The following is a 25,903-nucleotide window of genomic DNA, read 5'->3' as shown; positions in this document are numbered from 1 at the left end:
CTCCCGCGCGAACTGTACTTGCTCCTCCGAGCATGCCACCGATGCGTGCATGACTAACTCTGCTCACATGCGTGTTCCAGCCCTTCCCCAGTCCGCAACTTCCGCTACTTCTAGGGTCCCTACGATCCAGCCAGCTCCCTCAGCGCATGCGCTCCAGCGCCTCCAAAACTCTAGCCAGCGCCGTGCCGAGCTCTGGCGGTCCATCAGAGACGTGTCCATCACGACCGCTTTCAATGCGGTTGGCGTACCATTCCCACGACGTGCCAATCCGGGCACCCCCGACGATGCCGCGCGATTCGAGCTCAACAAACCCATGCAATCGGCGATGTCCGAGTTCATCCGGCGACGCGACTGCCACTGGCACGTTTCATGGAGCTGGTTTGTGGCCAAACCTCAGACGATTATCGCCCCAACAAGGCCATGCTGTCTGCCGCCCTGTGCCGCTGCTGCGTCGGGTACACACACATTGACGATCTCGTCCGAATCGCGGAGGAGGGTGTGCGTGTGACCCTGACCACTCCATTGCCGACACAAACGTCATTCCCCCGGAACCAACCCTCGGCGTCCGAACGCATCCAGGTTCTCCGGGCCAACATCCGCAAGGAGCAAGATTTATTTCGCTACATCGTCGTCGACGCCGACATCATTGACATTTGGCCCGAGGTTTTTGTCAGTCCATTCGCGTCGTCGACAAAGGGGATAGCGACCCCCTCACCACGGGACGTGTCATCCACGACCTATCCCATCCAGACCACAGCTCAGTCAACGATCACACAGATCCCGACTCCATCCCGAGGGCCACTTTCAAGGACTGCTCCAACATCGCACAAGAAATCATGCGATGCCGCACTGCCGACTGTGGTGTAGGGAACACCAGATTTCGTGGAGCACTCGAAGTCAAGGCGGAACAAGGTACTAAGACGGCCAGGAAAGCAGCACCGACGGTACTGCTCGGCTGGATGGTACACTGTGCCAGTTCGCCGAGCTCGCAATACCAAGATGGCCAAGAAAGCGACACCGACGGTGCTACTGGCTGGATGGGTACACTGAGGCCAGTCCGCCGAGCTCGCAGGCTTCACGGGCGCACTGCGGCCGACTGACTGGGAATCAAGAGCCCCGGAGACCAAGGACGGGTGGCGCCACGCAAGAGGAAGACGCACGTACGGCGGGCCGAGTGCGGGGAGCGCTAGGAGACGCTCAGCCGAGTTCAAGGCAGTTTCCAGGCCCTGAGCTCGGCTAAACAGAGCCGCCGGCCACCCAGACGACGCGGGGCACGGCCAGAAGGCGCACAAGAGGACCAAGCGTGAGCCCGGCGAGCACAGCAGCACTCAGCCGAGTCGGCGAGACCTCCCCGTCGAGCTCGCCGACTTATCCGGACAACTTATCCGTTGCAACTGTTCTGCAACACCACACCGGCGTACCGGCTCGCTGAGTTAGCGAGACTTTTCCTTCGCACTTGGCGAGCACCCAACGCCCAATCCCGAGGTGACCTAATCTCTTGGCGCTGCCAGTCGAGTACTCTACAAGCTATGCCTCTCGGGTACCGACGGCAGGCATAATCCGACCACGTGCAGGGACTTACCGGAAAGTGTGCACGTGTTATGGGCCTAGAAAATTCTGCTCTGTTTGTTCTTAAGTCTTTTGGGCGCCCTGAAAGGGTGCCTCCACTATTCCTAAGGTCCTATACAAAGATCAAGTGAAATGGAGTGGTTTCGGATCTCGGCCGACCCTTATGAGGAAGCGTAAGTACTTAGTAATTACTTAGGTTAGTTGTATTTGAATACACAAATATAATTTAAATCCGATAAAACTCCAAGTGACTTAGAATAGGTAAAATGAGAACTGTACTGTTTGTAAATTGATCTTCCTCCTAGATCTGCTAAAACTGTTTATCATCTATGAAAGGGGTTGACAGCGGCTGGCTGTCAGAGCCCCGCCGATATGCATGTCTCTAATTGGTAGAAAGATGCTGCTTTCTACCAATAGGATCTTTGGGTAGGTGTGGACCACTCATTGTGGTGGCGCACTTCAATGTATCCATTGGTGTGACTTACACCAATGTGAGGAAGTATCTAAAACCTTTAACAGATATTTATCTGTTAAATTCACAAGTGGCTTGTAGCCACTTGTACGTGTAACCTCGTTACATGTGCAGTTCTGGGCCAAGAGTACGGCAGGATAATCTTCCCAGTAAGTTTCACAGGGAGAGTGCTCCACGATCAAGAACTCAGATATCACCCGGCCGAAAAGGAGGTGGTCGCTTTGATCCGAGTTCTCAGGGTGTTTTACACTCTGTTGGCTGTGACGAGATTGATCAGAGTCTACACTTGGTACTCAGTGCTGAAATGGATTTTTTCTTCCCAGTCCTTGGATGGACACTGCGAACAGTTGGCGACTCGATTATCACCTTGGCCGCTGGAGATTCACCGGATCAAAAAGGACGAGGATGGCTTGGCCGCAATCATGGGTGCTGGGATTACACCGCGAGTCCAGCTGGATCCAATTGCTGAGAATCTGATTCCAGCAAAACCCGGATCCTCCGAGCTCCTCCCGTCAGCCTGGAAACGCTGAAATCGGATTATGAGGGTTAGCTTCTCAGTTTTGATGGGGCTGCTAAACTCTCGGATCGTTGTGGCATTGCTGGATGTATCCTGTGGAAGTTGCCGTCCTGGGACGTGATTGAAGTCCGCGGTTTTCATTTTGAAGACAGTACGGTGAACGAGGCCGAGTACCATGGTCTGATCGAAGGATCTAAGATAGCACTGGAACGAGGAATCCCAGAATTGGTTATTGTCGGTGATTCTCGGATTGCTATCGAACAGGCACAGGGTTTAATTCAGTGTCTCATCCAGCGTTCAGTCTGAGAAAGGCGAAACTCGGATCCAGTACCGATCCTGGAAGCGGCGGCACCCCTTATGCCTGAAACCGGAATTTTTGTGGTGACTAGAAACCGAGCTCGGTCCCAGCGACATGTTAACTCGGATGCTGAAATAGCCGTGAGAGATTATAACGGGGATACTGACGTCTCTGGGACCCCAGATGTTGACACGACAACATACGCACCGGAAGCTGGCACCCCTGCAGCTGCAATCACCGAAAGGTGGCGAAGGATCTTGATGCAACAACAAGCGGAGCCATGGACGAGAAAACTCCGGGATTTTCTGAGTGGAAATCTGGAATCGCTGTCGTCCGCGGAAACCGAAGATGTTGCGAAGATTGCGAGCCAGTTTATTCTCGATGCGCGTGGAGCACTCTATTACTTGAGCCGTTCGACCATGGCTTCCCGTTTCCCAGCTCAACTGTGGTGCTCTATTGTACGGGTTCAATAAAAGTGATCGAGCGCAGGCAAGATTCTGGGCTATGCAATCCGGGGACGAGCCACCTGAGCCTAATGCTCAGTAGGAACGTCTCCGGAAATGGTACCACGTCTGTGTCTATGAGTATGTATTAAGTGAATTTATTACGATGGAGACTGCATGTGAAGCTGGAACCTGAACGGGAAAGGGAGTTCCGAATGTGAAGCGGTTTCCAGGACGAAAAACACTCTGGTTGCTGTGAGCAAGCTGAGATTAAATGCGACATGAAACGTTTTAAAATGCATTTGCGTGATATTGGATCGCATTAAAGCTATGCAAGTTTCGTTAGCGCGCGAAAGTGTTTCTTATTGCTGCGACGCTTGGCGGCGAGTAGCACCTTGAGTTGGGTCTGATGTCACTTTCGGCAGCCGATTCTGGATACGCTCACGCTTTGTCAATTTCTGCAGGCGTAAGTCTCTGGGAGTTACCTTCCTAAAGCAATCATCTGAGGTTCGCGTCGCCCACTGAGTTCGAGCGGGCTCCAGCAAGTCGATTTCTTCAAGTTGATCTTCCAGCGAGATTTCTTGAGCCGGGTGACGCCAGACCCAGAGGTCGAAAAAATAGTGCAATACAATAAATAATTAGTTTTTTCAGTATAAATATTATTAGTGGACTACACTGACCTCAATACAATATCAAATTGACCCAATTATTGGTAATAAATTTGTAAAAAGCGCCTCCACTGGCAAATACCGAAAGTCTAGCCAATAAACCTCCAGTCTATAGGCCAGGGTCACTTGAGTACAGTATTACCGCTGGCGCAGCCCTGGCTGCCGGCCTATAGAGGCTGCTACGCATTGCTTCTTCGAGTGTTATCCCGTCCAGGTGTTAAAAATGGGAGGCACTGGTGAACAACCCCGCATATGAAGTCTTGCTCAAGTATCGCGATACTGTGCTTCGCACTGAGCTGCCAAGTACCACACACCCTGTCCGCGAAGGGATTGAACACGAAACTCAACTCCAGCCGGGAACACAACCGATTTCGGTGAAATAATGGCGCCAAGCCCGGAACACCGAACGGTGATCCAGGATTGGACGAAAGAGATGGCGCAGGCAGGCATTATTCGACCTAGCACCTCTGCATTCAGCGCTCCGACGTTCTGCGTCAAGAAGCCCGTGGGTTGGCGCATTGTGCACAATTATCGTCAACTCAATATTGCCACCATTTTGCCAGCGATACCGATGCCGAGAAAGGAAGACACATTTGATGCGATGGGCGGTAGTTACTGGTTCTCTTGCATGGACCTCTTGTGGGGATACTATCAGGTTAAACTTCGTGAAGCTGATATTCCATTTACTGCTTTCTCGACGCCCGATGGGCGGTTTGAGTATCTTGTAACCCCGATGGGTTTGAGCGGTAGTCCGGGCACATTTAACAGGCTGTTACAGCCAGTGTTCAGTGACTTGCGCGATGTGATGCGTATCTATTTTGACGACATCAACGTTTTTACGCAAGACAAGGACATGCAGGTGCATGTCAACGCGTTGGACAGAGTGCTTCAACGGTGTCAAGAACAGTAATTGTACGTAAAATTGTCGAAGTGTCAGTTTTGCGTCGAAGAAATCCCCTGTCTCGGTGACTTTGTGGGTCGTCATGGTGTTCGAATGGACCCTGACAAAGTGCGCGAAATCAGCGACTGGCCGATTCCACGTACCAAGAAACAAATGGAAAGCTTCTTAGGTACGACTGTCTACGTCTCACGTTTTTGCGCCGACTTCGCACAATTTGCAGGCCCACTGCACGAAAGTACTAAGGGTTTACGCCCAAAGGAAATGTAACATTTGTCTGAGCATCAGTTGGAATGCTTCCATGAACTCAAACGCCGTCTTTCCACCCCTCCTGTACTACAACTTCCTGATTTCGACAAACCGTTTGGTATTCGTATGGATGCCTCGAATTTTGCCATAGGGGAGTCTTGTTTCAAAACGAGGGAGGGTTGAAGCATCCGATTGCATACACAGGACGCAAAATGAAACCAGCGGAACTCAACTACCATGTTCGTGAGCAGGAGTTACTGGCTATCATGCATGCCCGTCGCGTGTGGAGGGTTTACCTTCTCGATCGCCCATTTACCGTGGAGACAGACCACAAGAGCATCGAGACTATATTGACGCAAAGGACAACCAATCGTCGTGTTGCGCACTGGTTTAACGAGCTAGCTGAATTCCAACCGCAGTTCAAGTGGATTCCAGGAGAAAGTAATCAAGTGTCGGACGCAATGTCCCGAAACCCACTCTTTGAGCATAAAGCCGCTAGTTAGTCTCAGCGAGCTCATCGAAGCTGCTCGAAACCGTGAAATTATTACTAGCATCCAAACGCCAAGTGCGACTGTGACGCACTCGGCCAAACAACTGTACCCTACCGACCGGACAGTTCAGGAGTTGTTGCAGAGTATTACTAGTGGTAAAGAGGTACTACTCTACTCTGTGAAGAATGGATTGCTATTTTACCAAACGAGAGATGATGAAAATGCTCGACTGGTAATCCGGATAATGAAGATCTGAAGAACCGTGTTATTTGTGAAAACCACGATGTGGTCACGGCAGGTCACCCCGGATACTTTAAGACATACTTGGGTGTCCAGAAAAAGTATTACTGGCCCAAGATGTCGAAATACATTTAACGTTATGTCAACACGTGTGAACGTTGTCAGCGGAATAAGGCACGCCAAACGAAGCCGCCCGGACTACTACAGCATTTGGAGATTGCAGGAGGTAGATGGGTTGATGTGTCGATGGTCTTTATGATTGCACTGCCGAGCACGGAAACCGGAAAAGACGCCATTATGGTTATTGTGGACCGGTTGACGAAGCGTGCGAAGTTCATCGCAACAAATACAAATGCGACAGCAGAAGAGACTGCTGCGCTATTCATGGTCAATTATGTGAAAGACCATGGCGTGCAGAAATCGATCGTTTCTGACAGAGACTCCAAATTTACGTCCAAGTTCTGGCAAGAAGTGATCAAGACTTTGGAGACGACCCACAATCTGTCGTCTGCCTTTCGCTCACAGACTGATGGTCAGACCGAACGTACTAATCGGTTTATTGAAGACTATCTTCGGGGTGTTGTGAACCCATTCCAAAATGACTGGGATGAATATTTGCATCTCGCTGAATTCGCGTACAATAGACGTGTTCATTCCTCAATCGGTATGTCACCGTTTAGGCTGATCTGGGATATGTGCCCTATATGCCAGATGATGTGGCTAGGGACCCGGAATTTGAACAGTTGCACAAATCGGCGCAAGAATTTCTGCTCAAGCAAGATGCAATTTTGAAGATGGCACAAGATGCAATGAGTGAAGCACAAACTCGTATGAAGTCTTACTACGACAAGAACAGGCTTGCTCAAGACTTCAAACCTGGAGATATGGTACTCCTAGATGGACGAAACTTGGACATTCGTCATAAAGGCTTCGCACAGTCAAAGAAGCTCGCACCGCGGTTTATTGGACCTTACCCGGTTGTGAAACAAATTCATCGTGACTCATACGAGCTGAAGTTATCGAAGGGTCTCAAGTTTCATCCCATATTTCACACCTCATTGCTCAAGACATATCGCAGTGATGAATCACGGAGCCAAAGTGTGAACAAAGTGATTTTGAAGGACGGTACGGAAGGTCAACTTGTGCACGAAGTCATTGGTCATCGTAACAAGAAGAAGAAACTCCAATACCGGATTTGGTGGCTTGGTGAATCACGCGAAGAAGCAACGTGGGAACCAGTAGAGAACCTGAATCAGATTCCAGGTCTCATTGACAAGTACTGGGAAACGAAGAAGAAGAGAAAGCCAGCTTCGAAATAGCGGGGTCTTCTAGGAAGGGAGGTCATGTGACGTGGACGTCCGTCTGCCAATGAGATGGCAGAGGACTCCCACGTCAATTGCTAATGCATACATTTCTGTTTACGCGGTACAGCGTAATAAAACATTGCATGGGTTATATTCGTTACATGCTATCCTACTGGTCAGTATCAAGAATAATCATGATTATGGGACGCATAAACATGGCGTTTCATGAGACTTCATTGGTTAAAAATCCTTGAGATGTGCAAGAATCAAGTTTTCGAGCCGAACTTTTGATTATGGGACGCGAATCGCATATTTGGATCAAGCTACGTTTTGGATTTGTAGATTCTCATTGGTAGATCAGGATAGAATTAGGATCTGAGATTGATAGACTTTAGGATGGGACCTGAATACTTGTTTGCGTGTCCAGGTCGCCAAGAACTACTGTTTGTGCGGCGGCAATGAACCGACGCCAAACTAACGATTCAATCAATCACTTTTCAACTTCCAATTTTCCTCTCAAGTGTTCGACGGGCGCCCGCCACTGCGCCCTCAAGCTTCGGGTCTTCGCATCGGTTTGTGTGACATCAATGTCGTCCCCCATCAACGGCTCGAGGAGATCCGCTTGTGTCGGCTCCTCGGCGGATTGACGAACACGGCGACGCTCCATCACAGTACACTGCGTTAATTCTAGACTTCCTGCGGCATAAACCAGAAAGAGGAATATATGAGAATGTCCGAAGGAACATCCGAGAAAGATGAACTCAAGTTGCTTGCCAAGAACCATTCTGTCAATCGGACAGGTTGTGATCGACCTGTTGACTATCCAATGGATGACAACTGGCCAAAGGGGGGTTTCTGTCAGGGACTTTCCTCCTCGTGCTACGGTTGAGTAGTGCGTGTAACTAACTAGTAATAAATCACTTTGAAATCGGACGTTTACCTCTCAAGTGTCTTTTCTATTACTATGTAGCTTATACTGTTCCTGCTACTGTTTGGTGACCAAGGAAGCAGGACACGCTGGAGCGCTAAAGTTGCTAGAGTAGACTTTCGCCAAGGGCGTCATTCGAGAATGCACCTGCATCCCCGTACACAGTCAGTGTCTGCGGATCTTTGCCTCGGGGACCGAGTGTCTTACCACCGCAGAGAAAAGTGTACAGACGTACTGATAGTAATACAGGGGTGGTGGCATCGGCTTTATCGTGTGCATCAACCTCACTCGAGACTTTCTTGAGATCAGTCTTACAGACATGTAAGGACCGAGACGTGACGAGCACGTCAAGGCCCGCACATCTAAACTACAACATCCACTACGCAAAGACAAGTGGGTAAGTAAGGAACATGCACTAGGGTGCATGATCTCTGTCGTGTACATTTACTCTTGTATAGCGCACGTCAACCCACTTCAACTTGAAGTGGATTGACCAATCAGATTCATTCATTTTAGCACCGCCTTGGGCACTGGCCCAGACGGCCGGCCACAAGGCCTTAACCAACTAATATCACTTTGCAATTTACGTCCAACTACCTACACGTTTCCACATCGCGGTACATCTTCACTCGCGGCCTTCGACGTGTCAAGCCTTACATCTGGTAGCACTTACGGTCATTTTCGCCGGGCAAGTGGTCAGAAGATCTTCAATCGACCGACTCGACTCGCTACTTCGGCTGACTACTGCTACAGTATCCGGGTTAGGGTTACTGCTTTCGCACTTACTGCTACTCTACGTGTTCCCTGACTTAGCGGCATTAACGCTTTTCGCTAGCCGTAAAGTCTTGCATAATCGACATTAACGCTTTTCGCTAGTCGATTACGCTAACTAGCCTCACGCTTATTGCTAACGGTTAGTTATCCGAAGGATTTGTACTAGTTTAACGCTTTTCGCGTCACTAGTCACCTTCCCGCACGTAAGCCTAGTATATTGCGGAAACCTTTGGCCTTGTATGACCAAGGTGAAAAACCAAAAAAGTAAAAACCTCAACTCAAACCCAGATCCTAATCTACAAGCAGTAGATCGACTTCGTATTAAGGGATTAAACTCAGTTAATCGCCTTGCAAGCTTAACTCACCACTTACAGGACCAGGAGGAGAGTTTTCACTCTAAGTCCGAGCGTATACTTTATCGAGAAGCTTGCCGTATCCTAAGTTTACAAGTAGTGCGTATTCATAACACACTCACTACTGTATTCGACCGTGAACTTAAGGAGAGCTCGCGTAAAAGAGCACTTGAAGAGGCTCAACAGGAAGAGCTACTTGTTCAGGGTTTCGATCAGAAGAAATCCAATTACAAGGCAAAGCGCCAACGCTTGAATTAGCGCTAAATAGCGTTGTTTAAGTGTTGTTTTAAACTTTTTTCGCATTGTTTTAGTGTAATTGCACTTTGGCTCAGCCAATCAGTAGTTACCTAAACCCCAGCATCCGTATAATTCCGAATTTGAGAATCCGCGTAATTTTCAGTCGTTTCCTGAATTTTCGCGTAATTTTCGGGTAAGCTTTGGCGTAAGCTTCGGGTATTTTTCCAGTATATGCCTAAGCGTACTGCTCGTGAGTGGGACGAAGATCAGTAAAATCGTCGCATTCTCACCATTGAACAAGCCGTTCAACGCGCTTTCGCAGTTCGTGCTGCTACCCATTTGCAGTACGAAGTTACTTGCTTGACGGAGCATCTCCGTGAAGTTTTCTTTCCGTTTTTCGAAACTCACCTCGACCGTGTTATCGAGCCTGGGTTTGGACTGTTTCTCTTCGAAACCGTCGACATCTTGAACACCTGTGCCAACCGCATCGACACCGAAGTTCGTGCTTTCGTTGATCGCGTTATCAGCACCAAGCGCGCCCGGTTCGAGTAGCTGTTGACAGTGTCGTTGTAGCTCTAGTTCTAGTAGCTAGCAGCTGTACATTCGTAGCGTAACTTTAACCAGCTTTTAGCTCAAGTTACACTATCATGACTTCGTTAAATCCTGGTGGATGGTCTGCTGACCGTCTGACACAGTCTGTGGTCGAAATGGTGCAGAAACAACAAGCACTAATCGACGTTTTGACTTCGCAACGCAAAGAGGTCAAAGTTGAAGGTATAAGCCTACCTCGCTTCTATGGAAACATGGGTGACTCAGTTGAATTGTACTTCGACCAAGTTATTCATTACTTTGAGGCGAAGAACATTGATTGGCAAGATGAGAATCAGAGTAAGCGCATCATTGCCATGATGACTGCCAATTTCAGAGGAAATGCTGCTGCATGGTACATGCTTTGCAGGGATTCCGTCAGTGATGTCCAAGATTTGATCCAGAAGCTCACGAAGGAATTCGTTCCTCTGGATCTTCAGGAGCGCCTTCGAGATCGATTGTACAGTCTCAAGCAAAACGTTGTTCTAGCTTGGAGGACTACATCTCTCGGTTCCGCGTTGCTATCATGCAAGTCAAGGACATGAGTGAGCTTGACAAGATCACGTACTTCATTCGAGGTCTTGTTAGTCCCACGAAAGAAGAAGTTCAGTATCGTCGTTGCACGACGGTATCTGAGGCTCTCTCAGTTGCACTCGAGTATGACAGATCGCACTTTCGTGCTGGTCCGTTTCAGAAGAGTCGTTGGACACCTCCAAGATATTTTGGCCGTTCCAACTCCACGTCATTCGCTCGTTCCAACACGGCTCCACAGCGTCCTGCTGAGAATGAACCTGAGCCTATGGAAATCGACACTGGTCATGTGCATAACCCACGCCGTGACAATTATCGTCGCCCTGTTCAGAACAACAACCGTAACAGTGGCAACTCAAAGAAGTGTCGGTATTGTAAGAAGCCTGGTCACACGATTGAACAGTGCTTCAAGCTTCAAAATCGACAGAAGCACGGAACGAATAACAGCTATCAGTCTGACACTAAGCGTGGTCAGTTCGCTGTTCACACTTTGGCAGCAGAAAAGCCAGAGTCTGTTGAAGTTGTTGAGATAAATGATCTCAACGCTGCTACCATCCAGTCACTACCAGCTCCGAATGAGTTGATTCGGAAGCCAGGTCTGTGTGAAGGCAAACGTGTCACCATTATGCTAGACACGGGAGCCACATGCAATGTCATTCGTCCTGGATTGGTGGATACTATTCCTGACACGATGATCTCTCAAGTCACCTTGTTTGACGGAAGCACAACGAAGAAACGTGCCGTTCACAAGGGCAAGGTCACTATTGAGATGGATGGCTATCGATTCAGAGACTTAGAGGTCCTGGAATGGTCTATGAGCCCTGAACACGATGTCATTCTCGGAAAACCTTGGTTTACCAAGTACCAACCAATTATTGATTGGCGTACTCATCACCTGCAGTTCAAACCGCAAGGAATGAAACCAGTGTTGCGCAAGGTAGAAGTATCTGGTGCTGAGTTCAAAGCTAAAGCCAAGCACCATGACTATGATGAGATTTACCGCGTCAAAGTTACTCCAGCTCAACCCGTCACGGAAGAACCACAAGAAATTGTGCCTCTCCTTGATGAGTTTGCTGACGTGTTTCCAGACGTTTTACCCGATGGGTTACCTCCTCATCGACGCGTGGAATTCGAGCTCGACATGAAGTCAGATGCTATGCCAAGCACACGCGCACCTTTTCGGCTCTCGAAGACAGAACAAGATGCCCTTGATCTGTTTGTCGAAGAAAAGTTGAAGAAAGGTTGGATCGAACTATCCGATTCGCCTTGGGTCTCCAACATCTTTGGTATCCCGAAGAAAGACCCGAAATCAGGGAAACAACTTTCTCGAGCTGAGTGGTTACGGTCGGGAAACGCCACGTTACCGATTCGTTGGGTGATTGATTATCGTTGGCTCAACTCGCAAACGATCATCGCCAGAATTCCACTCCCGAGAATTGACGAAACATTTGACAAGATGTATGGATGTATCATCTTCTCAGTCTTGGATCTCGCACAAGGTTACCATCAGATGAGGGTTGCCTTGAAAAGTCGTCAGTACACAGCGTTCCGCACTCATTCTGAGACCTACCAATGGTGTGTTGCGCCAATGGGTCTTGCTGGAATGCCAGGTGTCTGGTCACGTCTTATGCGTGTCCTACTAGGCAAATATCCGTTTATCGTGGTGTATCTGGATGACATTTGTGTATTTTCCAAGAACATGAAGGAGCATCTGCAGCATCTCCGCACGCTCTTCGAAGTGTTACGCAGAGAGAAGCTGTACTGTCATCGTTCGAAATGTCATTTTGGGCAGAATCAAGTTCAGTTTCTGGGTCACACCGTGTCAAGTCAAGGCATTGCGGTGGATTCCAAGAAAACTGAAGTGATCGCCAATTGGCCAATTCCAATGAACCAAAAGCAATTGCAAAGCTTTTGGGTCTCGCAGGCTACTACCGTCGCTTCATTTACAACTACGCGACAATCGCCTTACCGTTTGGACCTCTAGTCAAGAAGGACCATACTTGGAATTGGAATGAAGAGCATGATATCGCCTTCAGCAAGCTGAAATCAGCATTGCAATCCGCCCCAGTCCTGACTTTACCGGATTTCTCTCTTCCGTTCATCGTGACAACCGATGCTTCAGGATATTGTGTTGGTGGAGTACTTTCGCAAAAGCACAACGGACATGATCATCCGTTAGCTTTCCTCTCCAAGAAGTTGGGTGTGCATGAACAAAATTGGCCTACCCATGAGAAGGAACTCTATGCAATTAAGCTGTCGCTGGAAAAATGGCGTCATTACCTCTATGGTCGTCATTTCGACATCTACACGGACAACAGTGCATGTCAGTGGTTGTTACACCACCCGAAGGTTTCCTCGAAGCTTGCACGCTTCTTGACCTTCTTTGCTCAGTTCGACTTCACCCTGCATCACCTGAAAGGATCAATGAATGTCGTAGCTGATGCACTGTCCCGTCCTCCGATGGATTCAACTCCGAATGCGTTGATATCACCACAATTGGATCCGCCAATTGTCTGCTCAATCAGTTTTCAGCATTGTGAGTCTGAAAGTGATAAACCGACATCGAGTTTTCGATCTACGCACAGTCAATGCTTCGCTATCGACTCCAGATAGTCAAATTGCGACTGTTCCAGCCTCACAGAGTGTTGCGCGTCCCGCTATCAATACAATCAGCTTTCATACGTGTACACCGCAGTGTGACAGTTTTGGATCACGCTACCGTGCACAGCAACATGATGGGGACTCCCAGAAGGTGAATACGACCATGATATCTGCAGCTCTCTCGCCTGTTGAATTTTCGGGGGAGGAGATGACGGATGTTCCTGCTGGTCACATCGCCTTACATGATCTTTCCGATGGTCACCTCTACACTCCTGTTCAAGATGCTGAGATTGCCACATCGGTCGTGCAAATGCAACACGCAAGTTCGCTAGGATGGACTTCGAATCTCAAAGAAGAGTTCATCAAAGCCTACCGCACTGATCCTGGATTTCGTGACAAGTATCGTACTCCGCATGATCCATACGTACTCAAGGATCAATTGCTTTATGTGCAATTCACGGACGATAAGGAGTCCAAAATGATGAGACTTTGTGTCCCGAGATCGCAGCGCAATCGTCTAAGAACGAAGATTATTGAGCAATTTCATGATTCCAGTATTGCCGCGCACCCAGGAATTCGTCGTACGTACCTCCGTATCAAGCAATGGTACTACTGGGCGTCGCTTCATGAAGACGTTTCTGATTACGTGCAAAGTTGTGAAACATGCACACGTTGGAAGCACAGCAATGCCAAGAAGAATGGCAAGTTGATTCCAATTCCGATTCCAAAGGAATGTTGGGAAGTCGTCTCCATGGATTTCGTTACTGGATTGCCAGAATCAGATGGCTATGATGCTATCATGACCGTCGTGGACAAGTTGTCCAAGCGTCCGATCTACTGGGGGGGTTCCCACCGGCAAATTTTTAGTAGGCTACTCAAGATTGGCGACTCAATAAATCCAGCGAAATCATGAGTTGTGTTTCCACCGGCATATTTTGAGAAGGCGCGGCCTTTCGTCCATTCCAAAGAGCTGCTTGACGATGGAAGAGCTGGCTAGCGGAACGCTAGTAGTTCTGCATAGGTTTCTGTCTCGAGGCTACGCATCATCTAGCGGCGGCGAGGACAGTGACGACACTGATGAAGCAGTGCAGTACTTGCTCAGTGGCAATGCCTGTACCAGTGGATTGTCTCCACCACTGTATGAAGATTGCGCTGCATCCGTGTTTTGGTTGTTCTCAGCGAAGTCCGCAATATATGTCTGACGAGGAGCACTACTATCCTCTCTCTCAAAGGTAGGCGTAGAGGAAACTAAAGCAGAAGGCTCGACAGAGTCATCACCGCCTAAGATGTTCTTCAAAGCATTGAATACGCTATATCCATGTCGGCATTGCGAGCGTCCGTCTTGTTAGCAGCCTTGATGGCTTTCTTTTGCTCACGTGACAGTTCAAACAAACAAGGCTGGCCGGTTGATCCGACCACACGGTTGTTGTTAACTGCGACTATGAGCCTGTACGCAACAGGCAAGTTGTTCTTCTTGTCGATGACTGCTTTCTCACTGCGAGACGTGGTGCCACCACACAGCGTCTTAAATTGCTCGAATACTCGCCTGTTAAGAAGGGCCGTTGACTCCCCCTTCTCTGCTGGGGTATCCAGCTCAACTCGCCATGCCTCGATGAGCTTCAGGATCTCCGTTGTAGTCCAGTTAGGCCCTCGCGCACGAGATTCGCCCTGCTGATTCTGCTGCTTCTTCTTCGCCATGAGACCTTCTCCCCCGCCCCCTACTCAAGATTTTTTGCAGTAGCAGAAATCCTACTGCAAAAATCCGCACCTTCTGACGGGTTATTGAGTAGGAAAGTATTGAATCAGGTTAGGTTCTCAAAAACGCCTACTCAAGAGTTACCGGTGGGAACCCCCCCACTGTCCCGTTCACACTACTGATGATGCCGAAGAAATCGCTCATTATTTCTTCGACAATGTCGTTCGGCATCATGGAGTGCCTGCAGTGATCATCAGTGATCGTGATCCCAAATTCACATCGCGTTTTTGGAAATCACTCGCGCAGGTCATGGGTGTACAATTGAATATGACAACGTCATATCGCGCTCAAGCTGACGGCCAAACCGAACGTCAAAACCTGGTACTAGAAGACGCACTTCGTTGCATGGTCTCGTATCATGGTGATGACTGGGCTGCCAAGTTGGGAACGATTGAGTATGCTCATGCCACGCTAGTCAGTGCCTCTACAGGACTTTCGCCATTTGAAGTAGACACAGGGCGTCAGGAACGCAATCCCTTCGGAACTTTTCCTACGCTGTCTACCACAGTTCAAGTACAACAAGGACTGTCTGAGTATGCAAATCGCTTCAAGGACGAACGTGACAAGATTATTGGCAAAGCCAAGGAGCACTTACTCAAGGCTCAAGCATCGCAAAAGAAGTACTACGATCAACACCGTAGCAATGTGCAATTCAAGGAAGGAGATTTGGTTATGCTGGATACACGCCGTATTCCACTCAAGCATGCTGCGAAAGACATTGACGTCAAACGTGCAAAGTTAGCCGCTCGTAAAGTTGGTCCGTTCGTTATCAAGCGCATGATCAACGACAACGCTGCTCGTCTGATTTTGCCACGCAGTATGAAGTCACTGAACCCTACTTTCAACGTAGACGTTCTCAGCCATTACGTCTCCAACCCGGACAAGTTTGAGACTCGTGTTCTTCCGAAAGCATCTCGCATCATCACGAATGAAGACACTGGAGAAGACCTCCACATTGTCGAGAAACTTCTACGCAAGCGTCAGTTCAATCGCAAGATTGAGTGGCTTGTCAAGTGGCATGGTCTCCCAGATCACGAATCTTCGTGGGAACTCGAGAAAGACATCAAGCACGTCTCTCACTGGAAAGTTCTCGTCGACGACTTCAAGCGCCGTCAACGTGAAGTCAAACCCGGGAGGATGTAAGGACCGAGACGTGACGAGCACGTCAAGGCCCGCACATCTAAACTACAACATCCACTACGCAAAGACAAGTGGGTAAGTAAGGAACATGCACTAGGGTGCATGATCTCTGTCGTGTACATTTACTCTTGTATAGCGCACGTCAACCCACTTCAACTTGAAGTGGATTGACCAATCAGATTCATTCATTTTAGCACCGCCTTGGGCACTGGCCCAGACGGCCGGCCACAAGGCCTTAACCAACTAATATCACTTTGCAATTTACGTCCAACTACCTACACGTTTCCACATCGCGGTACATCTTCACTCGCGGCCTTCTACGTGTCAAGCCTTACAGACAGCTGTTGCTAAGATCATACCCTCGGATGCCGAGCGTGCAGGCATATCGTCTACTTCCAAGCAGAAAGTCGTCACGGCTTTTGATCGTGCCGAGCTTCGCTGTCATCTGCAAGCGCCATCATCAACGGACCGTGTCCATCATCAGCAAGAAATCTTCGCTTCTTGTCTCCAAGGAGGCTCTCCTCCTCAATGTCCGGTTCGGGTTGGCCAGCACCCTGCTGAGCGAGAACACTCCTCTCCCCGATCAGCATCTCGTTCTCCACCGCCCACCCAAGAAGGCACTCGTCTCCTCGATTCCGTCCGAGGCAAGAACCCTCGCTCCTAGTAAGTTCGTCTGGTCCGCCTGCAGGCGGTGGCGATCTCATGATTCGAATTACTGCATTCGACGTAGATGCAGTCAGAGCCACCGCCACTGCGACAAATACAAGAGCTGCGCTGGTCTTCATGTCCGAGTATCTTACCTCTTGTTGGTCATTTTTCGATTGAGAAATGCCCAAACGATCAAGCCACGCCGGTCATCGCCACTTAAGTATTGGTTTCGTGCGATCCTCGCATCGGACGCTGTGGATCTTTGCCCCAGACGCTTTACCGCCCATTATTCATGCAAACGTACCAATACAAGTACTTCTGGTGCTAGGTTAACGGACTGGATGGTGAGGATTAACGGGCAATGAGGTGCCGCTAGCCGATCTTTATTCGGCTAGACGGACACCATGCTCTTGTTGTTGAATTAGGTACATGCACGACACTACTTTCGCTCCTAAGCTTGGCGACCGGGTCGCATCGACCCTTCCTTCCTGCCTTCCTTCTGCTCTCGGGCGTTCTCTCTCTCCACTCTCTCTCTCTCTCTCTCTCTCCGCTGCTCACTCGATGATCTCCACGTAGTTGGGCGAGCGCAGGCGGCGCATGCGGAACTTGGTGGGCTCGGCCTGCACCTCGTCGTCGTTGTCCTCATCCTGCATGATGCGCTCCTGCAGGTCGCGCGCCGTCTGGTGCTGGTTCTCGAAGAGCGAGGCCACGGCCTTCCCCACGCGGAGCTGGCGCCGCATGATGTCGGTGGCCTCGTTGGCCGCGCCGCCGCCCAGCTGCGAGAGGCTCACGAGCGCCAGGAGGAACAACGTGGGCAGCTTCATCTTGGTTTGTCTTGGCTCCTTCTTGGCTTGTGTTCTCGACGGACTGTGGCCGTTCGAGGTCTGGCTTCTGCGACGCCTCATGATCCATCACGAGACCGTTACGCCTCGATACGAATCGAGTCGTGACCGGCAACGATGAACACCTCTCTTCTTCGTTGATGGTTGCGATGGCTAAATAGTTGGAGGTGCATTTGGTAGCGTCATTAATCCTCTGGTGCTCACTTCACTGCGTCTCTCGTCTGGCGGCTTGTCATAGCGTTCAAAATACAAGTAGTACATCTATCCCCACGCACACTAGGCACTGCGTCTAGCTCCGTTTAGATCGAGCCGCTGAGCGCGATCTGGATGGTCAGGAACACCATGAACGCGAACGCAGTGGCCGACACGGTGGTCGGCACGGACTTGGTGTCTTCGAGCGACTCCGGAAGCAGCTCCTGCACGGCCACGTACGCCATAGCGCCGCCAGCGAAGCCCAGTCCGCATGGCAGGATGGGTAGCCACTGCTCCACGAACAGGAAGGCCGGGACGGCGAAGATCGGCTGCGGCGCGCTCGACATGATGCACCACAGCACCGCATAGAAGACGCTGAGGCCGCGCGGCACGAGCGACAGACTGATGGCCACCCCCTCCGGGATGTTGTGGATGGCCATCGTCATGGTGACGATGTGGCCGCGCCGGATGCCTCCCTCGCCGCCGAACGAGACGCCCACGCCGATGCCCTCCGAGACCGAGTGCAGCGTCATGACGGCCATGATGAGCAGCGCCTTGCGCGCGTCCAGGCCCTGAGCCCGCACACCGACACGTCCTCGTAGTCCTCTAGGAAGACCTTGGTGAACTTGATGAAGAGCACGCCCAGGAACGCGCCCAGCAGCAGGCGGTAGCTCACGGACACGGCGTAGTCGGCCGCCTGCGGCAGGTACCAGCCCTCGTAGAACAGGCAGCCCGTGGCCGCGATCATCATGCCCGCGGCCAGGCCGTTGCAGATGCCCAGCCAGTACTTGTCCAGGTCGCGGATCCAGTAAAAGGGCAGCGCACCGATGCCCGTGGCGATGGCCGTGAGCCAGCCGCACCACCACACGTAGCGCGCGTTCTTGCCGCCGCGCCCGTGGAAGTGGTGGTGCATGGGGAAGCTGTAGAAGGTCACGAGCAGCATGGCCACGGCCAGCGCGTAGGCCAGCCGCTTGGTGGTGCGCGAGGAGCCCATGAGGGGCTTGGCGACGTCGTCATCCTGCTGCTGCTGAGAGGAGGAAGAGGAGGAAGACGAAGAGACTTTGCCTGAGCGCTGCTTCATGACTTCGGCGTCGCTGTCGACGGGCAGATCGAGCGTCTCGAGCGGCTCGACGTTGCTGATGGCCACGCTGGTCTCCATGCGGCTGGCTTCAGGCGGACGGAGCAGGAAGACACGCAGGCGCAGGAGGCAAAGTGAGCGGAGCCGTTGGGCTGCTGCTGCTGGCTTCGAGGTGTGGCGGTGTGGGGGAGAGACTGACGTGTTTATTTGGACGACGCTACGAGTACTGCGCGTTTTTGTGTGCGTCGACCGGATATTTGAGCGCCGTTTTAGGCGTACAGGCGACGAATTAATGGAGGGGTAGGGGAGTTCGGACCAAAAGTCACACGTTGCATGCTCGCATCTGTGCTGTGCTGGTGGTGCCACCACGTGGCTGTGACGGCTCGTGTCAGGAGCGCAGTCGCTGTTGTTGCAGCGTGAAGCGATGCAGATCACGCTGCTTGCGGTGAGCCACCCGCGTCGGATGCACTCGGCACTGTTTAACAGGCTGCCGACGAGCACTTCAACGTCCGGGACCTTGCAGACCCTCCTCTTCGGCCGAGCGCGTTGGTTGGACACTCCGGCTACAGTAGAACCCGCCAAGCTACTGCAAGGCAACGCCGGCGTTTGTGCAGCGGCATCTTATACGTAGACTGCACTTGAGTTACGAGACTTGGGTCGCAAATTTTGACCACCAAGCACGCGCTAACGTTACATGTACTCTTGTTCAGCAACGTCGCCAGCGGCATCTTCATGGCAGTCTTCAAGAACCCACGAAGATTCCGCCTCGAACCTGCTGGAGCACCCATTCGCTCGCATTCAGTGATTGCATCACAATGTGATGCACAGCACAACACCAGAGTCAAGAAGCAGCTGAGGATCCGCGAGCTGGATGTGAGCTACGGGGTCAACGCCCGCAAGCAATGACGACGGAGCTGCAGGCCGCTGTAGCCAAGTCGGCTTGACGATTTGCCCGACCTCTTCCTATTGGCCGAAATCCTTCATTCGTATCCTCCAATCCGCATCCCCCGATCTTGCCACCTTTTCATTTCGCGTCGATCCTCCAGCAGCATGTCCACCCTCACCAGCACCGACTTCGGCGAGCTCAAGCGCCCCACCACGCGCGTGCACGCGCCTCCGGGCGGCGGCTCCAGCTGGAGCTTCGGAGACGACTCGGCGCCCGCACCCACGGGCCGCAAGCGCTTCAACCAGCCGGCGGCGCAGACCCCGCAGCAGGACGCCAAGATGGAGTCGCCGCGCGCGGCCCCTGCTGCTGCCCAAGCGCCCGTTCAACCGACCGCCAAGGCCCCCGAGGGCACCGTGCGTGTGGCGCTGCTCAAGACCAGCAGCGACGCGGAGCTTGTGGACCGCGTGGTGCAGAACTGCTTCGAGAAGCTCGAGGGCCAGGCCGTGAGCTCCGAGACCTTCACGGTGGCGTCGCTGGAGCAGCTGCCGTACGCGGCCAACAAGCTCACGGAATTCGGCGGCTTCGACGGCGTCATTTGCTTCGGCTTCCTCAACACGCAGGAGCCGCAGTTCCCGGCGCTGAGCGCCGCTCTGACGCAGAGCTTCATCGACATCAGCGTCAAGAACGTGCGCCCCGTGGTGCGCGCGGTGTTTGTTGGCGAGCCGCGCGTAGCGTCGGTCAAGATCAAGGGGGGATGGGGCGCCGAGTTCGCGGAGGGCGTCGTGTCCTTGGTGCAGCTCGGCGGATTCAAGGGATCCAAGTAGAAGTTGCAGGCAGACACTGGCCCAGCGTGTAGCAGACGGCGGTACTAAGCGGCGAGAGAGGAAGCAACACTGCTGGTGCGATGCTCCGCTACTGCAGGTGCAGGGTTCTGCAGTAAGCCAATGAATCAGAGATTACATAGTTCGAGTGCACGGTCAGCCTACGCCCCTTGTCGCCTTCAATTCACTTCGCTCGCTTCAAAGTCGATTCCAGTGCGATTGACGCAAGTGTTGCCGAAAACTGTACCCATGTCTATCTTTTCCGCCAATCACACGCCCGCATTTTCTCATAGCGAAAGGATCCGCGGCATTCCCCCTTTATCCAGCAGCCAGGACTCGAGCTCCAGCACCTGCGGCCATGTCGACGCTCACCAGCACCGACATGGGCGAGCTCAAGCGCCCCACCACGCGCGTGCACGCACCTCCGGGCGGCGGCTCCAACTGGAGCTTCGGAGACGACTCAGCGCCGGCGCCCACGGGCCGCAAGCGCTTCAACCAGCAGCAGCAAGAGCAGCAGCAGCCAGACGCCTCGATGGAGTCGCCGCCTCCCGCTCCCGCGCAGATCCAGACTCAGACGCTGACTCAGACGCAGGCTGCGGGTGCTCAGCCCGTCGGCGCCCTGCGCGTGGCGCTGCTCAAGACCAGCAGCGACGCGGAGATCGTGGACGCGGCGTCGCAGAACTGCCTGGCCAAGCTGCAGGCGCAGGCGGAGGCCGTGATCGCCGAGACGTTCACGGTGGCGTCGCTGGAGCAGCTGCCGTACGCGGCCAACAAGCTCACGGAGCTCGGCGGCTTCGACGGCGTCATCTGCTTCGGCTTCCTCAGCACGCAGGACGCGCAGTTCGCGGCGCTCAGCACAGCGCTCACGCAGAGCCTCATCAAGATCAGCGTCAAGAACGTGCGCCCCGTGGTGCACGCGGTGTTCGTCGGAGAGCCCCGCGTGGCCTCCGTGAAGGTCCGTGGCGGCTGGGGGGCCGAGTTCGCGGAGGGCGTGGTGCCGCTCATCAACTTGGGCGGCTTCGCTGGCCCCATCGCCCACCCGGCGTCCGGCGCGCCCGTGAAGAGGCACTTCGAGGTAAGTCGCGGCAACGTGCTGCCCGCCACGCTGCTGCGCGGGTCCAAGACGGTGCTGCAGTCGCTGGAGATCCTGAGGGACTCGCTCTACGAGCACGGAGCCAAAGGCATTTGCGGACTGGGACGCAAGTTCCGCATCATTGACGACGACGGCAACCGCTCGCTGAGTCTGGACGAGTTCCGCAAGGCTGTCAGCGAGCACGCGCTGGAGCTGAGCGAGAAGGAGGTGGAGGAGCTGTTCCACTTCATTGACACGAACAACTCGGGCGGCGTGGACTTTGACGAGTTCCTGCTGGCTGTGCGCGGTGAGCTCAACGAGCGCCGCACGCAGCTGGTTCTGACGGCGTTCAAGATCCTGGATGCGGATGGAAGCGGCGTCGTGGACCTCAACGACATCAAGGCCAAGTACAGCGCCAAGCAGCACCCCGATGTGCTGCAGGGCCGCAAGACCGAGGACGAGGTGCTGCTCGAGTTCCTGGACACGTTTGATGGCGGCGAGAAGGACGGTAAGGTGCACCCGAGCGAGTTTGTGCGCTACTACGCCAACGTGAGCGCGTCCATCGACGACGACGACTACTTTGAGCTCGTGATCCGCAACGCCTGGCACATCAGTGGCGGCGAGGGCTGGTCGGCCAACACCACTTGCCGTCGCGTGCTCGTGAAGCACGCCGACGGCTCGCACACGATCGAAGAGGTCAAGGACGACATCGGCATCGCCGCCGGCAACGTCGAGGCCATCCGTGCCAACCTCCAGGCACAGGGCATCAACGACATCGAGTCCGTGAGTACGACTGGCAACGTCCAGGCCGAGAGCGACACAGCTAACAAGCGCTCGAACGAGAGCTTCCACCCGCAGGTGGCACGAAAGAAGCAGCACGGCGCCGGCGCGAGCTCCATAGTCTTCGGCTAGACCCACACCACAGTTTGAGCGTCTCATGCAATGAACAAGGAAAATGAAAGCAAGTCCAAAGTAACCACAATTCAACTGCATGTTTAGACATCACACTCACAACAAAATACACGGCTCAACAGTTGTATGGGGGGATCTGTGTGCCTCAACTTGTTGTACTTTGTCCTCATTCCGGATCAGAGTATATTAAAGTATGTTGAATTGGCGATCATCGGCAGCACAAATCCCCACACATAAATACACACATGCACACATCCACACGCAGTCCTCAATACCTTTACCGCCGGTCCCGCCACCTGCACTCCACAGTCACAAATCCAACTCGCAACGCACGTCTTCGCTCTGCAAAAAGGTTCCCAGGGTCGTATTGGTCGGGCGTCAGCAAGCCTCCGCCTTAACCTCTACACGTCCGCGTAGAGTCCATCTGCAAAAAGGTCCTTCCAGTGCGTCAAGCTTAGTTCTCCGGGATGTCCAGCTCGCCCTCGGTGATGAGGCGCTGGATCTCCGTGGGGGCCTCGCCGTTGACCGTGCAGCCGAGCGACGAAGCCGTGCCCAGGATCTCCTTGACCGTGCCGGCCAGCGTGCGGGCCATGGAGCGCTCGCGCATGACGCGTGCCACGCCGATGACCTGGTCCAGCGACAGGTTGCCGTCGTGCTTGATGTTCTTGACCTTCTTGCGGTCGCGCGGGGGCTCCTTGAGCTCCTTGACCAGCAGCGACGAGGCGCTGGGGATCAGCGTGACCGTGGCCTGGCGGTTGACGATCGTGAGCTTGACCGTCACGTTCAGGCCCTTCCAGTCCTTGGTGGCCTTGCAGATGTCCTCGCCGATCTTCTTGGGGGACAGACCGAGCGGGCCGACCTTGGGGGCCAGCGCCGAAGCGGGGGCAACCTCGCCGCCCACCGTACGCAGAACGACGACCTTCTCTTCGCCAGCCGGAGGTGGAGCGCCCATGGTGTTTATAGAGGATGCGGGTGCGGGAAGAAGCTTCGGGGATTGAGAGCGAACTCGAATGGCGCACGGGGCGTCAAGCCGCAACGCGCGGCGTAGCTCCTCGACCAACCAACGGCCAGGCCGCGCGCTAAGTACGACAACCTGGCCTACAGCTTGCGATATGATGAGAGAGAGGGGGATATAAAACCTCGAGGTTTTTTTTTAAGGTTAAGAACGACACTAAAGCGAGGGAAACGGAGAGAGTGCCTTCAACTTGTCAGACGACGGTGACGACCTCTTGACGTTAGCAGACCAGCTCGATCTCCTTCTTGGCGTTGGCCAGGCAGGCCAGCTCCTCCTTGAGCTGGCTGCGCTCGGCGACCTTGTGCACCGGGTCCTGCATCAAGCGCGCGAGCTTCTCGTCCGTCAGCCCGTTCAGCTCGTCCGTCATCTCCGCGACGAAACTGCGCAGCACCAAGTCGTTCAGCCGCATCGGAATCGCGTCCACGAAGCGCGGCACCGCCACGTCCAAGTACGCCTGCAGCGCCACCTGCATCTCCAGTGCCTCGCGGTCTTCGGTCGAGATTGTAACCGCCTCCATGGCCTTCATGACATCAGTGAGTAGGACTTTGCCGCCCGGATGGACGGGTACCGAGGCCTTCACGTGCTCCTGAACAGCTCGCAGACGCTGCTGGTCCAGGTCTGCAAACAGACGCTTGTCTTGCGTGTATGGACGGCCTTCCGCGTGCAACAGGCTGGTCACCTCTGTTCTGGCAGACTCGACCACGCGATCAAGCACATCGGACGACGTGCTCTTGATGAACTGCACCACTCGAGAGGTAGCGTGGATCTCCCCGGCTACGTAGTCCGACACCAGTTTCGTTTGGCTCTGATAGGCGCGTAAAAGCTGCTGCGTTGGTGGGCCCCACTTGTCCACGCACTGGCGGAACAGGTTGCAGAAGACTTGGTACGACGGGAAGATGGCGAGTTCATCGCCTCGGTTTTCGCGAATGAATTGTTTCAGCACTGCGCGTTCATCAAAGCGCCAACGCTCCTTGGACAACCACTGGTTGTCGAATTCGACGCAGCAAATGTCGGTCCGGTTGATCCCTTTCACTTGTCCACAGCGCCACTGACCGTTGATCTCAATGAGCACCGCGTCTCCGACAGCGACTTCTTCTTGCGGCTTCCTAGCGTCGACGCCAAGGACATGGTCCTTCGTCTCATTCACTCCGGCCTGATGAGCTGCCTCCTCCACGCAAAGCACCGCCCGAAGTCGGGCATTCATTTCACCGTGACGTTTACCAGTAATCTCATTCTCGTCTCCCCTTGGAGATGAGGACGGAGCAGGTAGCAGCTCGTACTGCCCCGACATCGCCGCTTCCATCAAGCGCAAGTACTGGTCGGCCCATTTGCCAAACTGCTGGCGCTGGGCAGTTGGAGAATCTAGCGGAGTGCCCAAACTCGACAGTGCCTTCTGCGTCTCGGCCATCAAAGCACTGATCTCCGTGATCACCTTGGGCAGTGAACGACGAATGTTGTCCTGCAGAATCGACACCAACCGCTCGCTCAACCTCGGCACTCCCCACAACTGTGTCGGAAGCTTACGCCAGTACTCGTGCTGACCGAAGAATGCCAACTCGTTCGCCACACCTTTCTCGATAGTCGTACCCTTGGTCAACTCGCGTTGACTACGGCACTTCACTGCGTGGTAGCCCAGACGCAGGCGCTTCTTCTTGTTCATCAGTAACTCGTGCACCGCCAACTCCGCGCCGGCATCCACCAAATCCACCTTCGTCACCACAGCGATGGTCCTCGTTCCGTTCGGGTCAGCTTCTTGCGCAGCCTGCAAGATCTCCGTGTTGTGCATATCCACGTTGGCCGGTACGACGGCGATGATCACGGTGCGTTCCTGCTGCATGTACCGGTCCACCATCTGCCGCACCCTCGGGATGATACTCTGGTCTTCGTGGTCACCAACCGTGCGGACAAGCCCCGGTAGATCGGTGAGCGTGAGATTCGGCAGGTCGGGGCCGCACATCTCGACCACGATCTGGTCGTCACTGATGTACTGGCCTTCGTCGACCAATTTCTGGGTGAGTTTGGTGATGGCGTCGGGGACGTCTTCCAGTCGGTGCAGCTCTTCCTTCTCTTCGCCGTCGTCATCATTCCCACCGTTGGTGCTCGATTGGAATCGAACGAGACGAACGGTGCCATGAAAAGTATCGGCGCGAGTGAGGACGAGTTGCGTGGGGCACCTCGTCGTGAGCTGGTCAGAGGACGGGAACGAGACGCCCGACAGAGCTGACAGCAGGGAGGACTTTCCACTGGAGGTGTCGCCCATGACGGCGATCTGCGGCAGCTCAATGTACTGCCCGAAACCGATGTCACGCAGCTTGTCAACAAGCTTGCGCTCTTCTTGAGCCTTGACGTGCGTGAACAAATTACTTTTCGTCTTGGTCAT

The 25,903-nt window shown here is 53.2% G+C and overlaps 7 protein-coding genes across 7 annotated transcripts; 3 read left to right on the top strand and 4 right to left on the bottom strand.

Annotated features, from left to right (window-relative positions):
• Window positions 1–15,184: 15,184 nt before the first annotated feature.
• IUM83_09738 (Retrotransposon nucleocapsid protein) lies at window positions 15,185–16,060 on the top strand (the record flags this gene model as incomplete). The annotated part of the gene is made up of 1 exon (XM_067934193.1): window positions 15,185–16,060. The coding sequence occupies one exon, from the start codon at window positions 15,185–15,187 to the stop codon at window positions 16,058–16,060; it is 876 nt and encodes a 291-aa protein (XP_067799320.1).
• Window positions 16,061–17,259: 1,199 nt separating this feature from the next.
• On the bottom strand, window positions 17,260–17,529 carry IUM83_09737 (putative secreted RxLR effector protein; the record flags this gene model as incomplete). The annotated part of the gene is made up of 1 exon (XM_067934192.1): window positions 17,260–17,529. The coding sequence occupies one exon, from the start codon at window positions 17,527–17,529 to the stop codon at window positions 17,260–17,262; it is 270 nt and encodes an 89-aa protein (XP_067799418.1).
• Window positions 17,530–17,846: 317 nt separating this feature from the next.
• On the bottom strand, window positions 17,847–18,898 carry IUM83_09736 (Zinc (Zn2)-Iron (Fe2) Permease (ZIP) Family; the record flags this gene model as incomplete). Its single annotated transcript, XM_067934191.1, has 2 exons — window positions 17,847–18,311; window positions 18,380–18,898. The coding sequence occupies 2 exons, from the start codon at window positions 18,896–18,898 to the stop codon at window positions 17,847–17,849; spliced, it is 984 nt and encodes a 327-aa protein (XP_067799419.1).
• A 969-nt stretch (window positions 18,899–19,867) lies between these two features.
• On the top strand, window positions 19,868–20,527 carry IUM83_09735 (Calcyphosin-like protein; the record flags this gene model as incomplete). Its single annotated transcript, XM_067934190.1, has 1 exon — window positions 19,868–20,527. The coding sequence occupies one exon, from the start codon at window positions 19,868–19,870 to the stop codon at window positions 20,525–20,527; it is 660 nt and encodes a 219-aa protein (XP_067799358.1).
• Window positions 20,528–20,882: 355 nt separating this feature from the next.
• IUM83_09734 (calcyphosin-like protein) lies at window positions 20,883–22,508 on the top strand (the record flags this gene model as incomplete). Its single annotated transcript, XM_067934189.1, has 2 exons — window positions 20,883–21,061; window positions 21,173–22,508. The coding sequence occupies 2 exons, from the start codon at window positions 20,883–20,885 to the stop codon at window positions 22,506–22,508; spliced, it is 1,515 nt and encodes a 504-aa protein (XP_067799420.1).
• A 454-nt stretch (window positions 22,509–22,962) lies between these two features.
• IUM83_09733 (60S ribosomal protein L12) lies at window positions 22,963–23,460 on the bottom strand (the record flags this gene model as incomplete). Its single annotated transcript, XM_067934188.1, has 1 exon — window positions 22,963–23,460. One exon carries the CDS (start codon window positions 23,458–23,460, stop codon window positions 22,963–22,965), a length of 498 nt encoding a protein of 165 aa, XP_067799416.1.
• A 283-nt stretch (window positions 23,461–23,743) lies between these two features.
• Window positions 23,744–25,903, bottom strand: IUM83_09732 (interferon-induced gtp-binding protein mx; the record flags this gene model as incomplete). The annotated part of the gene is made up of 1 exon (XM_067934187.1): window positions 23,744–25,903. One exon carries the CDS (start codon window positions 25,901–25,903, stop codon window positions 23,744–23,746), a length of 2,160 nt encoding a protein of 719 aa, XP_067799356.1.

Source organism: Phytophthora cinnamomi (genome assembly GCF_018691715.1).
Source record: "Phytophthora cinnamomi strain GKB4 chromosome Unknown Contig5, whole genome shotgun sequence".
NCBI classification, from domain to species: domain Eukaryota; phylum Oomycota; class Peronosporomycetes; order Peronosporales; family Peronosporaceae; genus Phytophthora; species Phytophthora cinnamomi.
The sequence above is the reverse complement of the archived record's forward strand: the minus strand, read 5'-3'. Positions and strand labels throughout refer to the sequence as shown.